The sequence below is a fragment of the Alexandromys fortis genome, unplaced genomic scaffold (genome assembly GCF_014885135.2).
Source record: "Alexandromys fortis isolate MF-2015 unplaced genomic scaffold, M_Fortis_MF-2015_v1.1 scaffold_2_1_26212458, whole genome shotgun sequence".
NCBI lineage: Eukaryota > Metazoa > Chordata > Mammalia > Rodentia > Cricetidae > Alexandromys > Alexandromys fortis.
Genome location: NW_026067930.1, coordinates 1,285,986 through 1,303,536, shown reverse-complemented (window position 1 = coordinate 1,303,536; position 17,551 = coordinate 1,285,986). Strand labels below are relative to the sequence as shown.

Here is a 17,551-nt window from a genome sequence, read left to right as displayed (position 1 = left end):
TTCATTTTATTGTCAGAAATTCATTTATTATCAAAAGACATGTATGCACTAAAGACAGAAATACAATGAACGACTGAGATGATTCGGAGGCGCATGGAGAGGAGATAAGCAATGTTGGTCTAAATACAGAGGCAAACCAGGGCACACCACGTGCCAAGTGCCCGTATTAAAAATATAAAAGAGTGTTGACAAACATGGTGGCTTACACCTACAATTCCACCTCCACTCCCACGGTTTAGGAGATCAAGGAAAGAAGATCACAGGTGGGTTGAGAGCAGTGTGGATGACATGGTGGGTGATCATGGGGCTGCCTAGAATACAGGGAGAGACTGTATTAGACCACTTCTTCCAAGTCCATGATCCCACCAAAACAAACACAGAAAGAGTCAAAAAAAAAAAGAGCAAAAAAATTGTGGAGGAAAAACAACAGAAAAAAGAAGGACATACATGAGGAAACAAAAAAAAAAAAAAAAAAAAAACCAGGGGCAGGGAGGCTAGAAAGATGAGAATAACCTAAAATTAAACCATGATTCAGAAGAGTAAAAAAGTATACAAAGACAGCAACATCCAAACCAAGGACAATGCAAACACTGCAGTATTTTAGAGAAAAAACCAGAAATATTTAGCGCTTAGAGAGGGACAGAAACAATAATCCAGTTTCAGGGTCAGGAATGGCTCTCTGCAGAAGCTGGAGGTATGTGAGGTTCTCATGTGTGTTGGGGTCAAAGAAGCCCTTGGTATCATCACCTGGATCTGCCAGGATGCTGTTCATCTTCTCGTCAAAATAGCCACGTTTGTAGGCCACATCCACGGGCACACGGTGGCTGTGAACAGGGTCAATTACACCACCAGTAGCAATCTGGGCTTCCAGAAGGCGGATGCCATGATTCTTGACAATCAGTTCCTTCTGCATGGCCTGGAAGAGGGAGATCTGCTCCCCAGTGTAGGGGTCCGTGTAGCCGGTGACAGCGCGCTCAGCAGACAGCAGCTTCTCTTGGACCTCACCACCCACCACGCCTGCTGCCACGGCCTCCTCCACAGACAGTCTGCGGTTGTGCACTGGGTCGATGATGAAGCCCGTGGCCGCCTGGGCCTCCAGCAGTACCAGGGCTGTGCCGGGCCTCAGCACGCCTTTCCACATGGCCTGATAGATGCTCATCTTCTCCTGACGGCCAGGCTCTCCCCGGATGGGCACCAGGACTCCCGCGATGCAGCTGGTTCCTTCCAGGTAGCGTTTCACAGAGTCCATCTCTGTAACCTCCTGCATTGTCTTCGTGCCTTGTGCCAGTTCATGTAGGGTGTTTTTGTCTAATATTCCAGATGTGTGCAGCTCAGCTGCAGTCACCGTTTGTCTTAGGCCAGGGAAGGACACTTTGCTTAGTTGTTCTTCAGTGTCTTCTATGATCTTGGTGAGAATGGTGATGAGGTCCTGCAGAGCCATGGAACCAGCTAGGTGCTGGGCAAGGAGCTCCTCGCGGCGGGTCTCACTTAAGTACGAGGAGAATAGGACTTTCCACACCGAAACTGGCTGACCCTGGAACTTCCCACAGTTTACGCGCATGGTTGCAGCTCGCAGGGCTTGTTCCTGGTTCTTCCTGGCTGTCTCAGCCTTGTCCTTCTTCTTGCTCTGGTCTGGGAAGGTCCCTGATCTTTCTGTTTCAGTTTCCCTTTGGAGTGACACACTGTCTTTCAATTGTTCAGCCTCCTGTGTGTGTTCTGCCTCCTCAATGATAGTGGTGAGTCTTTGGGTCAGTTTGGGCAGAGTTAGTGTCCCACTGCTTAACTGGCCCATCAGCTCCTTTCTGGTAGTGCCACTAACATAGCTGGACAACATCACATTCAACAAAGGTACCTGGTTTCCCCGGAGATGGCCAACCTCTATTTTCATGGTAGCCTTGCCCAAGACTTTCTCTAGATTCACATATGGAGTATTGTCATCAGTCTGAGCCAGCATTGAGAGGAGGGTGGTGCTCACGTCCTGAACGGTCAGCCCACCAGCTTGGTACCTGCGCAGCAGATCCTGGCGCAGGCTCTCGGGCACCTCGCGGTAGAAGAGAAGCTCCCAGACAGAGATGCTCTGGCCCTGGTAGTCGCCCGTGCCTGGCGTCACTCTGGCCTCACGGAGGGCACGTCTCAGTTCCTCGCTCAGGTGGTGCACACTAGAGCCCTTTCCCGCCAGCCGCAGCATGTAGAACCCAGTCTCTGGGTCCCGCACACAGCGACGAAGCAGCTGGAGGTAAGTGAGGTTCTCGTGTGTGTTGGGGTCAAAGAAGCCCTTGGTGTCATCCCCAGGGTCTGCCAAGATGCTGTTCATCTCTTCATCAAAGTAGCCACGTTGGTAGGCCACGTTCACGGGCACACGGTGGCTGTGAACAGGGTCAATTACACCACCAGTAGCAATCTGGGCCTCCAGCAGGCGGATGCCATGGTCCTTGACAATGAGGTCCCTCTGCATGGCCTGGAAGAGGGAGATCTGCTCCCCAGTGTAGGGGTCCGTGTAGCCGGTGACAGCGCGCTCAGCAGACAGCAGCTTCTCTTGGACCTCACCACCCACCACGCCTGCTGCCACGGCCTCCTCCACAGACAGTCTGCGGTTGTGCACTGGGTCGATGATGAAGCCCGTGGCCGCCTGGGCCTCCAGCAGTACCAGGGCTGTGCCGGGCCTCAGCACGCCTTTCCACATGGCCTGATAGATGCTCATCTTCTCCTGACGGCCAGGCTCTCCCCGGATGGGCACCAGGACTCCCGCGATGCAGCTGGTTCCTTCCAGGTAGCGTTTCACAGAGTCCATCTCTGTAACCTCCTGCATTGTCTTCGTGCCTTGTGCCAGTTCATGTAGGGTGTTTTTGTCTAATATTCCAGATGTGTGCAGCTCAGCTGCAGTCACCGTTTGTCTTAGGCCAGGGAAGGACACTTTGCTTAGTTGTTCTTCAGTGTCTTCTATGATCTTGGTGAGAATGGTGATGAGGTCCTGCAGAGCCATGGAACCAGCTAGGTGCTGGGCAAGGAGCTCCTCGCGGCGGGTCTCACTTAAGTACGAGGAGAATAGGACTTTCCACACCGAAACTGGCTGACCCTGGAACTTCCCACAGTTTACGCGCATGGTTGCAGCTCGCAGGGCTTGTTCCTGGTTCTTCCTGGCTGTCTCAGCCTTGTCCTTCTTCTTGCTCTGGTCTGGGAAGGTCCCTGATCTTTCTGTTTCAGTTTCCCTTTGGAGTGACACACTGTCTTTCAATTGTTCAGCCTCCTGTGTGTGTTCTGCCTCCTCAATGATAGTGGTGAGTCTTTGGGTCAGTTTGGGCAGAGTTAGTGTCCCACTGCTTAACTGGCCCATCAGCTCCTTTCTGGTAGTGCCACTAACATAGCTGGACAACATCACATTCAACAAAGGTACCTGGTTTCCCCGGAGATGGCCAACCTCTATTTTCATGGTAGCCTTGCCCAAGACTTTCTCTAGATTCACATATGGAGTATTGTCATCAGTCTGAGCCAGCATTGAGAGGAGGGTGGTGCTCACGTCCTGAACGGTCAGCCCACCAGCTTGGTACCTGCGCAGCAGATCCTGGCGCAGGCTCTCGGGCACCTCGCGGTAGAAGAGAAGCTCCCAGACAGAGATGCTCTGGCCCTGGTAGTCGCCCGTGCCTGGCGTCACTCTGGCCTCACGGAGGGCACGTCTCAGTTCCTCGCTCAGGTGGTGCACACTAGAGCCCTTTCCCGCCAGCCGCAGCATGTAGAACCCAGTCTCTGGGTCCCGCACACAGCGACGAAGCAGCTGGAGGTAAGTGAGGTTCTCGTGTGTGTTGGGGTCAAAGAAGCCCTTGGTGTCATCCCCAGGGTCTGCCAAGATGCTGTTCATCTCTTTATCAAAGTAGCCACGTTGGTAGGCCACGTTCACGGGCACACGGTGGCTGTGAACTGGGTCAATTACACCACCAGTAGCAATCTGGGCCTCCAGCAGGCGGATGCCATGGTCCTTGACAATGAGGTCCCTCTGCATGGCCTGGAAGAGGGAGATCTGCTCCCCAGTGTAGGGGTCCGTGTAGCCGGTGACAGCGCGCTCAGCAGACAGCAGCTTCTCTTGGACCTCACCACCCACCACGCCTGCTGCCACGGCCTCCTCCACAGACAGTCTGCGGTTGTGCACTGGGTCGATGATGAAGCCCGTGGCCGCCTGGGCCTCCAGCAGGACCAGGGCTGTGCCGGGCCTCAGCACGCCTTTCCACATGGCCTGATAGATGCTCATCTTCTCCTGACGGCCAGGCTCTCCCTGGACAGGCACCAGGACTCCCGCAATGCAGCTGGTCCCCTTGAGGTATCTTTTCACATCTTCGTTTCTTTCTATCTGGTCTATTGTAGTTCTTCCTTCTTCCAGGTCCTTCAGAGTCTGTCTGGTGATGATGGCTGAGCTGAGCAATTCCTCTGCTGTTACCTGAGTTCGTAGTCCTCGGAACCATAGTTGCCTGCTTTTTCCCTCTTTGTCTGCAATCATTTGTAGAATAACTTCTACCACTCTCTGCAGTGCCCGGGCTGTGTCGCCTTTGTATATCCTGACCAGTTCCATCTTTTTCTCCTCCGACACGTACTCTGAGTTCAGCAGTTCCCACACAGACCGCCTCTGGCCTCTGTACCTCCCCACAGTCACTTCCACCTGCTCTGCCTCCAGGGCCCTTTTAGTGGCCTCATCTACATACTCCATGTCCTTTTTGTCCTTAACCACTGGGAACAGTGTCCAGCCTGACTTCTCCCCCCTCTGGCACCTGTCCTGCAGTTCCTGGTACGTGACCTTTTCTTGTGTATTGGGATCCACAAACCTTTTCCTCATGTGCCTCTGATCAGCAATCAGCACAACGGTGTCATCGCTCAGACAGCCACGCTTGCATGCTGTTTCCAGGGGAACTCGGTGGTGGTGCCGTGGGTCGATGACCCCGCCTGTGGCCACCTGCACCTCCAACAGCCTCAGGGCCTCCTCCCGCCTAACTAATTTCTTCTCCATGGCCTGGAACAGTGGAATGGTCTCGCCTGTGGCTGGATCTTTGTAGCCCTTTGCTGCCTTTTCTGCATTTACAAGCCTTTCTCGCAGGTCTTCACCCACCAGGCCAGCTGTTATGGCCTCATCCACACACAGCCTCTGGTGGGTACGGGGATCCATCAGGTACCCAGTAGCAGCCTGTGCCTCCAGCAACTGAGCTGCAAACCCTGCTGGGATGAGCTCTTCTCTGCTGGCCTCGTAGAAGCTCATCACCTCCTGGGTGAGGGGTGTGGCCACTCCAGCAATGCAACTGCTGCCTTCCAGGTAGGTTTTGACATGCTCCAGCTGGCGGAGATCCTGGCACCCTCGCTCCCCACTGTGAAGCGCGTCCAGGGTCTTCTTATCAAGGATTCCAGAGTTGAACAGTTCTGCTGCAGTCACGTCACCGTGGATGCCTGGCACCTTGAAGTTTTGGTTTTGCTTCTCTGTTTCTTCCACGGTGGAGGTGATGACCTCCAGCAGTTTGTCTAGGCCTATGTTCTGGGCTCTGTACTCCTGCAAGAGCTTTCTTCTCTTTCCTTCCGTAAAGTACTGAGAAGACAGCAGGTCCCACACAGACACCGTCTGGCTTGCAAACTTGCCTACGGACATCTGCACAGTTCTGGATCTCAGAGCTTGCCTTGTGGCCTCATCAATGTACGTGTAGGTTTCTCCCTTCTTGACAATTTCCAGCATGTACAGGCCTGTCTCGGGGTCCTCCACACAGCGCTCCAGCAGCTGCAGGTAGGTGAGGTTCTCATGCGTGTTGGGATCGAAGAAGCCCTTGGTGTCGTCACTCGGGTCAGCCAAGATGCGGTTCATCTCTTCATTGAAGTAGCCACGCTGGTAGGCCACGTCCACAGGCACGCGATGGCTGTGTACAGGGTCGATGATGCCACCCGTGGCGATCTGAGCCTCCAGCAGGCGGATGCCATGGTCCCGGACAATGAGGTCTCTCTGCATGGCCTGAAAGAGGGAGATCTGCTCACCCGTGTAGGGGTCCGTGTAGCCGGTGACAGCACGCTCGGCTGATAACAGCTTCATATAGGTTTCCTTGCCAAACATCCCAGCCTGGAAGGCTTGCTCTACAGTTAGCTTCCGGTTCTCCACAGGGTCAATGATGAAACCGGTGGCTGCCTGCGCCTCCATCAGCACCAGCGCTGTGCCTGGCCTCAGAATGTGCCTTCTCAAGGCCTCTGGGATACTCATCTTCTCCTTTGTATCCTGAATAAAGACCCCAGCGATGAAGTTGCCTCCTTCCAGGGACCTCCTTACACTGTCCATCTCTGTCACTTCCTGGACTGTCTTTTTCCCCTGATTGAGTTCATCCAGTGTCTGCTTGTTGATCAGCTGGGACCTAAACAAGTCCCCAGCTGATACCTGCTTCCGGAGCCCTTTGAAGGTGGCCTGCGGGGGCTGCTTCTCTGCAGCCTCCACCAAAGTGGTGACCATATTGATGACCTGCCGCAGGGCAGCAGCCCGCCCAGAACAACAAAGTGCCACCAGCTCCCGCCGCTTTTCGGTCCCAACGTACTCAGAGTGTAGCAGGTCCCAGAGTGACACGCTGTGTCCTTTGTACCTCCCCATGCTGATGGGTACCTTCATAGCCCTCAGTGCCACCGCAGTGTGGTCATCCACCTCAAGCACGGTGTCCTGGGGCAATGGTAGCAGCCACAGGCCAGTGTCGGCATCTAGCACGCAGAGTTCTTTGAGCTGCTGGTATGTCACCTTTTCGCGGGAGTTGGGGTCAAAAAAGAGCTTGTTTTTGTTCTCAGTGGCAGTCAGCACCTGGCTTGTCTGCTCGTCCAGGAGGCCAAGCTTGCAGGCCACCGCCTGGGGCAGGTGCACTCCGTGGGCAGGGTCCACAACACCCCCCGTGGCCAGCTGGACTTGGAGGAGAGGAAAAGCTTCACTCTTGGGCACAAGCCCCTTCTCCATGGCTTGCCAGAGAGAAAGGGAACCGCCTGAGTAAGGGTCTGAATACCCCATGACGGCCCTCTCCACCTGCTGAAGCTGTTCACTCAGCTCCCTGCCCACCAGGCCGGCCTTCACCGCCCCCTCCACTGACAGTCTCTGGTTGGTTAGCGGGTTGACAAGGAAGCCAGATGCCACCTGGGCCTCCAGCAGCTGCTGGCCCAGGCCTGTGGGCAGAAGGCCATCCTTTACAGCCTGAGCAATGCTCAGCTTGGTCCCTGAGGGCTGCAAAAGCACACCGGCCACACAACCTGTGCCCCAGAGACAGGCCTTTACAGCAGGCTCTTCAGCTACTTCAGCCGGTGATTGTACGCCCTGGGCTAATGCTTCCAGGGTCTCTTGGGTAATAATACCAGCATCTCGTAGCCAAATGGCAGGGACCTCACCCCGTGGGCCTGGCATGGTGATGCGGGCCCGGGCCAGGAGCTTTGCTGCATGCACCCAGCTACGCACGGTGTCCTGTAGCTGTGGCACCGAAGTCTTCCCAACCCTTACCTCCTCAAGGAAGCCCCTGCGCTGCTCCTCAGTAAAATGGCAAGAGGTGAGCAGATCCCAGAGGGACAAACCATCCTCAGTGCCAGCTGATGCTTGTAGGGTCTCCTGGATCTGGGTGTCAGTGGGGATAGCGGGAGCATCTTCTGTCAGGGGCAGGAGGTGAATCCCAGAGGCTTTGTCCTGGAGACATTGCTCCAGAAGCTGGGCATAGCTGGTGTGTCCCCGGCCATCAGGTGTAGGAAAGGTCTCAGGAGAGCTGGACAAGGCCACCTTCATCTCTTGATCAATGCAGCCCCGCTGAACTGCCACAGGCATGGGGAGGTGGAGGTGGGTTGTGGGATCAACAACTCCTCCGGTGGACACCTGGGCCTCTAATAGGCGGGTTGCTTGCTCCTTCGGGACAAGGCCCTTCTTCATGGCCCTGAACAGGGACACCTTTTCTCCAGAAAAGGGGTCTCTGTAGCCAGTGATAGAACTCTCTGCTCGTTTCAGCTTGCCATACACGTCTGCTCCCACCACTCCCCTGGACACAGCCTCGTCTACCGTCAGGCTCTCCGTACTGCAGGGGTCTGTGATGGCTCCAGTGGCTGCCTGGGCCTCCAGCAAGGCCAGGGCCACACCAGGCGCCAGCAGCTTCTGCTTCATGGCCTGGTAGAGACTGATTCGCCGATTGGAGGGCTGTAACAGCACACCGCCCACGGTGCCTGAGCCCCGAAGGTACCTGCGAACGTCACCCATGTGAAGGAGGGACTCTGGGCTGACCGCCCCTGTCAGCACCTGGTCTAGGAGTTCCTGGTTGATGATGTGGGCCTCTAAGAGCTGGTAGGCACTGACGTGGCCCTGTAGTGCAGGCACTGTGACGTCTGCCCACCTCATCATCTCTTTCTCCAGCAGCTGAGTGACCTGCTCCAGTGTGACCTTGTGCTGCCGAAAGCGCTGCAGTAGCTGCCTCCTCTGGTCCTCTTGGAAGTATTCTGAGTTAATGAGCTCCCATGCAGAAACTCTCTGCCCCCGGAACCGTCCATATCTCACTGATAGCAGTAGACTCTGGAAGGCCTTCCGAGTGGCGCTGTCTACCAGCTGGGGTCGTGTACCACTAAGGGGCAGGAGGTGCAGGCCTGTCTCAGACTCATGTACACAGCGCTCCAGAAGCTGCAGGTAGGTGAGATTTTCATGTGTGTTGGGGTCAAAGAAGCCCTTGGTGTCATCAGATGGGTCCAACAGGATAGAGTTCAACATCTGGTCAAAGTAGCCACGCTGGTAAGCCACGTCCACAGGTACACGGTGGCTATGCACGGGGTCGATGATACCACCAGTGGCGATCTGAGCCTCCAGCAGGCGAATGCCATGGTTCCTGACGATGAGGTCCTTCTGCATGGCCTGGAAGAGGGAGATCTGCTCCCCAGAGTAGGGGTCCGTGTAGCCAGTGACCGCACGTTCTGCAGACAGCAGCTTTGCGTATACGTCAGGCCCAATGACGCCAGCCCTCAGTGCCTCTTCCACAGAGTATCTCTTGTTCTCTTTGGGGTCAATGATAAAGCCTGTGGCAGCCTGGGCCTCAAGCAAAATCAGGGCAGTACCAGGCCTGAGGAGCCCCTTGCTGCGGGCCTCATAGATACGGAGGCGTTCCTGGGAGTCAGGCAGCAGCAGGCCTGCAATGCAACCTGTGCCCTGCAGGTACCTCTGCACTGAGTCCAGGCTCCCCACATCCTGGGCTGAGGTCTGTCCACGTTCCAGCTGCTCAAACTGGTCCTGGTTGATTATCTCAGCCTTCAACAGTTCTCCCGGTGTCACAGTGTCTCTCAACCCGGCAAAGGTGACTTTGGCAGTGGCTGCAGCCTTCTCGACAATGGCCTTCAGCTCAGCTGCCAGCTCCTCCACTGACAGGGCCCCCTTCTGGTGCTGTTGGGCAAGCACTGCCCTCTGTTTAATGGGCACTGCCTCAGAAAAGAGCAGTTCCCAGAGGGATACAGGCCGGCCCTGGAACCTCCCTACAGAGACGGAGGTTGTGGCCTTGCTCAAGGCCTGCCGAGTGCAATGATCAATAAATGCGGGTCCCTGGGGCTCATTTGCATGGGCTTCTCCCGGGAGAGGCAGGAAAGCAAGCCCTGTCTCTGGGTCGGTGACAGAGAGGGCCAGCAGCCTTTCGTAGTGAAGACTCTCATGTGTGGTGGGATCTGAAAAGCTCATAGCCTGAGAGAGATGCTGCCGAGTCTCTTCATCCAGGCAGCCAAAGCTCAGGGCAGCCTCCAGGGGCAGCCGGAACCTGCGAGCTGGGCATATAAGCCCACCTGTGGCCAGCTGGGCATCCAGGAGGCGCAGAGCCAGTGGCTTGTCCACAAGCTCCTTCTTCATTGCCTGGAAAAGGGGGATGCGGGAGCCACTGAAGGGGTCATGATACCCGGTCACTGCCTGCTCTGCAACCAGGAGCTGCTCGTGGAGTTCTGGGCCCACCACACCCTCCCTGACCGCCTCCTCTACCCACAGAGGCTGGCCCGTGGCTGGGTGCACGAGGGTGCGAGTGCCTGCCTGAGCCTCTAAGAGTTGCACTGCAATGCCCTTTGAGAGCAAGTGTTCAACTGTAGCTTGGAAGAAGCTCTTCTTGTGGCCTCCAGGCAATAGGACAACCCCCGCCAACCCTCCAGTGCCCTCCAGATAGCGCTGCACCTCAGGGCGTGTGGCCACATCCGACACCACCAGTGTGCCCTCCTGCAGGCCTCGAGCTGTCTCCTCATCTAGTACTCCTGCCTCCAGCAGCGCTGATGCACTAGCTGCGCCACCCAGGGTACGAAAGGTGGGCTTCAAGGGCAACAGGGGCAGCCCTGAGCTGGGGTCTTGCACACACCTACTCAACAGCATGCAGTATGGCAGCTGTTCTAGTGTGTTGGGGTCAAAAAAACCTGGGGCACCCATGCCGGGTTCTGACTCCACCAGGCTGAGCCATGTCTCCTTGTCTAAAAGGCCCTGCTGGCAGGCTACCTCGGGGGCCACTTGCACTCCTTGGGTTGGGTCCACCAGGCCCCCAGTAGCTAATTGAGCCTCCAGCCATCTCATCCCTGAGGTCCTGTCCACAACTTCCTTCCTGATGGCCTGGAAGAGGGCCAGCTTTCCTCCTCCGTAGGGGTCAGGATAGCCAGTAACGGCACGCTCGGCAGCCAACAATTTCTCCTTTAGCTCCAGTCCCACCAGATCCCGCCTTAGTGCCTCAGACACAGGAAGAAGCTGACCCTGGGCAAGGTCTACAAGGCCTCCAGTGGCTGCCTGGGCCTCGAGCAAAGCCAGCCCAAGCCCAGTAGGCAGGAGGCCCTGCTTCATGGCAGCGTAGAAGCTCCGGGTCTGCCCTGAAGCTTCCACATACACCCCAGCAATGCTTCTGGCTGTGGTAGGTGGCACAGCCTCCGCTGGGGGCCCAGAATGGGTGCTGGGTCCCAACTGGTGCTTCATGATCTTAGGGACAATGGGTTGCTCAGTGCCATTGGCAACCACGACATCAAGAGGAGGGGGTTGGCCGTTCATCACGGACAACTGGTAGCCCAGAACTTGCTTAAGGTTCACGTGTGACCTGTAGGGGATAGAAAGATTCAGTCAGGGACCCTGAGTGACCTGGCAGGTGGGAAAGATAGGATCATTGGGTCGGATACAGGTTCATCTAAGCTGAGCGAGTCCCGAATCTACAGCCAGATGTAAGGACAGGAGGACCCCTGGGCAGCCACAGAGGTTCATGGTAATCAAGGTTCCTCCAAGGGCATGAACAAATCTCATTGTTTGGGGGAGAAGGACCCAACCTGCAAGTCCCTTTAAGAGGGATTAAGACAAAGACAAGCTGCCCAAAGAACTCAGACAATGCAAGAGTCAGTATGGTCAGTTTTGAAATCAGACTGCACCCTACTTTAAATTACACCATACTGTACGAAACAGTGTCTTTCCAGGCTGCGCCTCGCCCTGGGAGACGCCATTCTACAATTTGGCTATTGCCATTTTGAGGAAAGTAGATTGCAGGCCCTGGGCGGGTCCACAAACAGAGCCGTCTGTCAGGCACCAGCTTCCACACAGGCTGAAAGGACTTATTCCCGGGAGTAGAAAGGAAGGCACCGTAAAAATTTATCAGCGTGAACTGCGGCTGTAGGTACACATGGGCGTATTAAAGCCATTACCAGGGAAAACCAGGCCAGAGAACTTATCAGACATACCCGTCTGAGAAAAGCATACAATTCCCTCACCCGGATCCTATAAAGTCACAGACGCCTAACACTGTGATGGCCTGGCCTTGCATCCACCTGGCACCTGGTGGTGCATCGAGGACCGGCAAGCAGAGGACCCCACAACTGTCATTGCAGCTTTAGCTTGACTCTGTCCCCTGTTGTTGATGTGCCCTGCTTGACTCCGGGCTCCTCTATCACTTTGTTTCTCTGGACCTAGACCTGAACCCACCATTTCCTGGTTTTGAACCCTGCTTTGGTTGTTCCCCACACAGACTCTATGGCTTTGTTCTCAAATCCTGACAGCAGCAGCTCCCTCCTGGTCTCGTTTGGCGTCTTATCAATGGCCTCTCGGAACTTCAAGGACTCTTCTTGAATCCAGCTGCAGCCTCTTTGAGTTGTGTTCATTCTCTAAGCCACACATATACATAGAAATGTATAAAGACGTTTACTGTGTGCTGGGTGAGAGGTTGCTTTAGTAATTAAGAGCACAGCATCTTGACTGCCTCCACCTTGGCCAGATTACTGGAGTCGGTGGGATTACTTGGCAAATTCTTTGCATTTTGAAACTGCTGAACCTTGTGAGGTTGCTGTTGTTCAATAAATTCTGACACTGTAGAAGGACACAGACATGCTTGTCCACATTTCTGGCATGCCATACTCATAACACACAGGGACCTGAGGCCAGCAACTCTCAGGATTCCCTGTGGATCATCTGGCCTCTACTCCAGGCCTCCAGGCTTCTAGTGATAGGGCTTGGGGCCTCCTCCCCAGTCCTGCCCTAGACTCAGAAGACGTATGTTGGGTCTTCATGCCTGTGTGTGTCCTGGGTCACTTGGCTCCAGGTCTCTAAGCTTCTGCCAAGACTTGGAGCTTTGGAGTTGGGCTGAATTGATTGCCCAGAAAGGCAACTCAAAGTCCTAACCTGCAGGACACGACTGTAACCTTATTTGGAAGCAGGATCTCTGCAAATGTAACTAAGATGAGATCATCCCGGAGGCCTGCTGGCTCCAATCCAGTGCACCTGGCATCTCTAGAAGATGGCAGACTTGCTCAGGGAGAAAACAACCAACCACCCTGCAGACTGAGCCTGCACGCCGTGTTCTTTCTTAATTCACAGCCTGAGTATTTCCGGAACATTCTCTCTGCTCGGAAGTTCATCCAGGCTGGTCCTTGCGTGAACTTTGGGAGGGGCCTGCCTACCCCTCCCCAACACACATTTGTATTGAGGAACTTAGCAGACAGACTTTGAATCTGGTCACTGAAGACAGAATCCTCCTGTACCAGGATTCTGCTCTGACTGTCTGTGTCCATTGAATCCAGAGATTCCCGGGCTGTTCTCGGCTCTCTATACCTGCAGCTTGAGCTAGCCAGTCCTGAAGTCATAACCTGCTCTGTGTACTTCTGGATACAGATCACCTCGTGCCCTTACACGTCACAATCCCACTTCTACTCTGTTCTTAAAGATGCGTCAACGGGTCCAGCTGCACGCTGGCTGCCCGCTGGTCCACCTCCCATTCATCTAAGACCTCATGGCTTTGCCATGGCACCTCGAAGCTCATCCCATCAATTCTCAGCCAGACTTCCTGCTCCTGTAGGCCCAGGTTTCTGCCCCATGTGCACAGGAGCCCTCCACACTCTCATCAGCTACCTCAAGGCTCCTCACCAATGCCTACACCACGTATGGAAGGCAGAAGGCAGGGAAATGGGAGTGAAGTTGGCTGGCTGGGCAGCATGCCCAAGGCAGGTGCATAGCCTATCCTGTGAATGATAAGAGCCTTTGATAGCACGTGATTCAGTAGAATAGACCTGACCAACTTAGTGAGGGTAACGGGCAGGTGGTCCCACTGATGCCTTCGAGAATTGCCCTATCTGAAGGCCTGCGCCAGGTTCAGCCCCTTGACATGATTGGGGGGAGACTCTGCAGGCTATAAAGCCATGACCCTTAGCGTTACTACTGAGATGGCATCCGGCCATAGCTTTGGTAAAAATGTCACTCTTTATTCCCTCCCTCAGGCTGGTCCTGAGCCTTCTGGGGTATCCTACTGCTAACCCACTGCTCAGAGTCTCAGGCCTCTGGCCTACAAGCAGGCAGGCACCTGGACAGAGTTAGCAGTGCCCACCACCAGCCTGCAGCAGAGTGCCCAGGGCCCATGCTGCAAGCTTCAGGGCCAACATACAGCTCTTTACGGGTGGGAGGTGCTTTTAGGGCACAGAGTGGGGCATGGAAAAAGTATATAAGACACAGATGGCAGGAGTAAGACCATGAAAGACTGGGAGTGGCCAGTTGAACAGCTGTGGTCGAAGACCCAAGCAGCTATATTGTTAGGGGCCCCAAACCAGAACAGGAAAGCGCAAATAGAACAGAACCACCCTTTGCCAAGAATAAGTCCCAAGTCAGGGTGGTCGGGGCTCTAATTTAGGATGAGTATCTTGATTAATATATGCCAAACTCTCAAAGCTGTAGACTCCCTTGATGCCCCTGTACTAGTGAAAGTGTCCCTCCTTAGTCAGCCTACCCACTGTAGGGCCAATGCCTTCTGTCTCCCACAACTTAGCCTAAGGAGGTAAGGAACCAACCCAAGAGGGTGGCAAGCCTTGACTTATCCATTAGGAAGGAAGTGGTAATGGCCCAAACACAGAACAACAGAGTCCAAGTGCTAGTGACAACCTAAGGAGGCTGAGGAGAGGCAGAGGGGTCTAGCCACAGAGAGTCCCAGAAAGAGTTAGAAGATCAGGTGTCCCTAAAACATATGAAGGACAATTGATAGGACCATGAGAGAACAAGAGCCCAATTCCAGTGCCTGGGGTACAGGTACCACCAGCCCCCAACTCCTGGGCAAGAATGGACGTCAAAAGAAAGAGGTGCAGCCCAACTCTAGTGGAGGAGAGCTCAGCCAGCCACTCACTGACCATGCTATCACAGTGACCTGGACCCTAGGAACACCCACCAGCTCCTAGAGCCTGAGAGTTACTGGGGTCCCATATCAGGTTGGTGTGGCCACAGAGATACTTTATGGTTGTCTCCTCATGTCTTTAGGAAGAACAAATTAAAGAGTTCCTTGACCATGGAGGCTCACTGGGGGAAGGCAAAGTGGTTAGTGAAGCTGGCTGTGGCCCTGTGCACTGTTCAACAGAAGCTGCTGGCAGATCAGATGTAGGGATAAGGTTAAAGGCACGGCCTAGATGTCGGCTCCCAGGTGACACCCTGCCGTCTTGGCACCATCCCTTGGACATAGTATTTCTAATTCTAAACCATGGATATCCCTAACGCTAGGTCCCAGTGCAGGGTCTTCTCCTGCCCAGAAATCAAGGCCTAGGAGCAGTGGTCTTCACACTGGAGGAGCGAGTTCCAGGGTCCATAGAGAAGAAATACTTGTGAGGGCAGACTTGATTGGCAGGGGGATTGTCAGAGGACCATGGATGTACTGGTCCTCATAGTCACATGGCAGCTGACAGTAAGTGAGAGAATACAGCTACTCTGGCCAAAGAGAAGACTCCCGGGGAAGGGGGCCCGGTCACATCCCAGTGATCCCAGCCGACAGCTGTAGTGAATCAATGGCATTTTTTTTTTTAGATGACTGGAAGAGGTAACAAATGACCAACAGGACCTGAAAGCCACAACAAGACCAGGCCCATCCCACAGACCTTCTCCTCCTGCACTTCCTCAGGAAGGTACCCAATGGTATCCAAGAGACTGGTTCAGAGGCACGGTGTGACTGTAGTAGACACAGGGCTGTCTGGACTTGTCTACTTTCAGGAACAAGCTAGACAGCATGGCAGACCAGCCTCTCCCACCAACCTGCCTCCTGTTCCCTCCACGACCGTGTGTGTCCTAAGACCACCCCTAATGACTCATCCCAGACTCTGCTTCCCAACACTGTGAAGCACTGAGTTGGGGGAAACCATGTGTGGTTCTGCCCAGGGCAGGGCAGAGCACAGGGGAGAGGCCCTAGGGAGGTGGAGCCTGGGTACTGTCCCTTGACATATGGCTAGATGAGCGTGGGGCAGGGGGAATCCAGGACAAGCAGTTCACTGTCCCGCAAAGGTGTGACACAGAGCCTTGGGACTAGAGTAGGGATGGAGACTGCCAGAAGCACATGGTCTTTAGTGGCTCCTGACCTGGACATGGACAGCCAGCCTTGACAAGCACGCTTTATACAGAAAGGCAAGGCCCGAGTGAGAAGCCAACACAAGCTGAAGCACGCAGCTCAAGTTCCCTGAACAAAGAGGAGATTCAGGGTGGGAAGCGACTGAAGAACCAGAGAGCAGGGACTCTGGGGAAGGGGTGGGGCTGAGAGACTGAGTTCTGGGATGCCTGAGGTGCAGCCAGTAGTTGGCAGCCACTCCCTGTCGGTTGGTGGGTGACCTTGGACCTGCTATGACTCTTTCTGGGCCCAGCCCCTTTCCAGGCGTGTGGAGGAGTAGACACTTGGCAACTGCAGTGGTTGCCTGGGAAAACAACCAGACACAGGGGGTCAAGAATTTAAGGAGCATACAGAGCTCCGTTGAGGAGGGCAGGAGTCCCAGGAAGTGTCAATAAGGGTAAAGGATCAGGGTCCCAGGTCTGGGACTGAAGCCTATGTAAGGGCTTAGGGGAAAGGTTTGGGGAAGGCAGGCAGCAGGCACTCCTCTGGCAGAGAGTGATAAGCCCTTCCTGCTTCTGAAGAGACCAGTGACAGGCTGCTCTAGCCGCCAAGAGGAAAGAGGGTCATTTCTGAGCCAGGTGGGTCAGCATCTCGAGCACTTCAGACCTCGAGCGCACCACCTGTCACCACACTGAAGAGTAAGCCCTCACCCCAGGCTGTGACAATGATAGGCGCAAGGGCCTTATTGCTACCGCTGCTGCGCTGAGCTAGGTCAGAACAGAATGAGGAGGCCAGGCTGGACAGACTCAGCCCAGCACAAACGGAGACAGAAAACTTGGCCTCTGCCCCATCGTGAGCAGCGTGAAAGAGGGCATCAGCTGTACCTTGCCCAAAAGACAGAAGTCAGCGATCCTTTTGTAAGATTGACATGACAAGCAAGTGGGGGTAGAGACACAGCCCTGCTCCCTTCCTTTTCTTCCCAGGGGCCCTGATAGCAGCCAAGGGGCCATCCCTGTGGCTGCTTACTCTGGACAGCTGGTAGCTCCTCCTTGGGTCAGCACCACCTCCCTCACCCAAAGAGGGCTGCCAGGAGCCTCTTGATAGTTGGCGTAATTGCCTCTGTCATAAGATTTCTCACCACTAACCTCACTTTTTGCAAGGGGGTACAAGGAATACCCCACCTGTAGGGCCAAACAGCACACCACAAATTCTGCTGGAACCTCCAGACAGCCCCCCATACACCCCAGCTGCATAGCAGCCTGGCAAGGACCTCAGTTTCCCCGTCTGTCCCAAGGGCTCAGGGGTTTCCTACCTCCAACCCGGAGCTCCGACTGCCCAGGGTGGTAAATGGGGCCCCGGGTCTCTCAATAAATCTACCTGGGGCCACTGGCCCCTGGCTCCCACAGGTGTTTCGGTTTCATTTCCCCCAACCTGCCCTTATGTCCCCACCTGCTGTGACAAGGGCTGGTGCGGCGTCCTCGGTCTCTTGGCTCCCTCCACACCCGAGCACCGCGCCACAAGCATTTAAATCTGCATGGCCCCTCCTTATGGTGACCCAAGTCCCTTCCCCATTGAGGGCGGTAGGCGGGGTTGAGGCCAGGCTGGACAGGGACAAGACAGGTGGAGTGGGCAGGTAAGCATAAACTATGGCACAGGGCAGGGCTACCTCTGCGCAACTTAAACTGGGAGAGGTTGCTGAGTTGCAAAGTCCCTCCCTTCTTCCCTCCCTATTACAAGTCACTGAAAAAGAATGCCGGGCAGGCGCTAAGTGGGGGTGGGGAGGCAGC

At 55.0% G+C, this 17,551-nt stretch overlaps 1 protein-coding gene and 1 long non-coding RNA gene across 2 annotated transcripts; one reads left to right on the top strand and one right to left on the bottom strand.

Annotated features, from left to right (window-relative positions):
- Nucleotides 1–17,481, bottom strand: Eppk1 (epiplakin 1). The gene is made up of 2 exons (XM_050145027.1): nucleotides 17,214–17,481; nucleotides 1–11,039 (listed from the first exon to the last, which is right to left on the bottom strand). Exon 2 carries the CDS (start codon nucleotides 10,991–10,993, stop codon nucleotides 623–625), a length of 10,371 nt encoding a protein of 3,456 aa, XP_050000984.1. The 5' UTR covers nucleotides 10,994–11,039; nucleotides 17,214–17,481; the 3' UTR covers nucleotides 1–622.
- On the top strand, nucleotides 10,138–16,000 carry LOC126503386 (uncharacterized). Its single transcript, XR_007592278.1, has 3 exons — nucleotides 10,138–10,262; nucleotides 10,652–10,859; nucleotides 11,952–16,000. It is a non-coding gene; the product is annotated as an uncharacterized lncRNA (long non-coding RNA).
- Nucleotides 17,482–17,551: the final 70 nt, after the last annotated feature.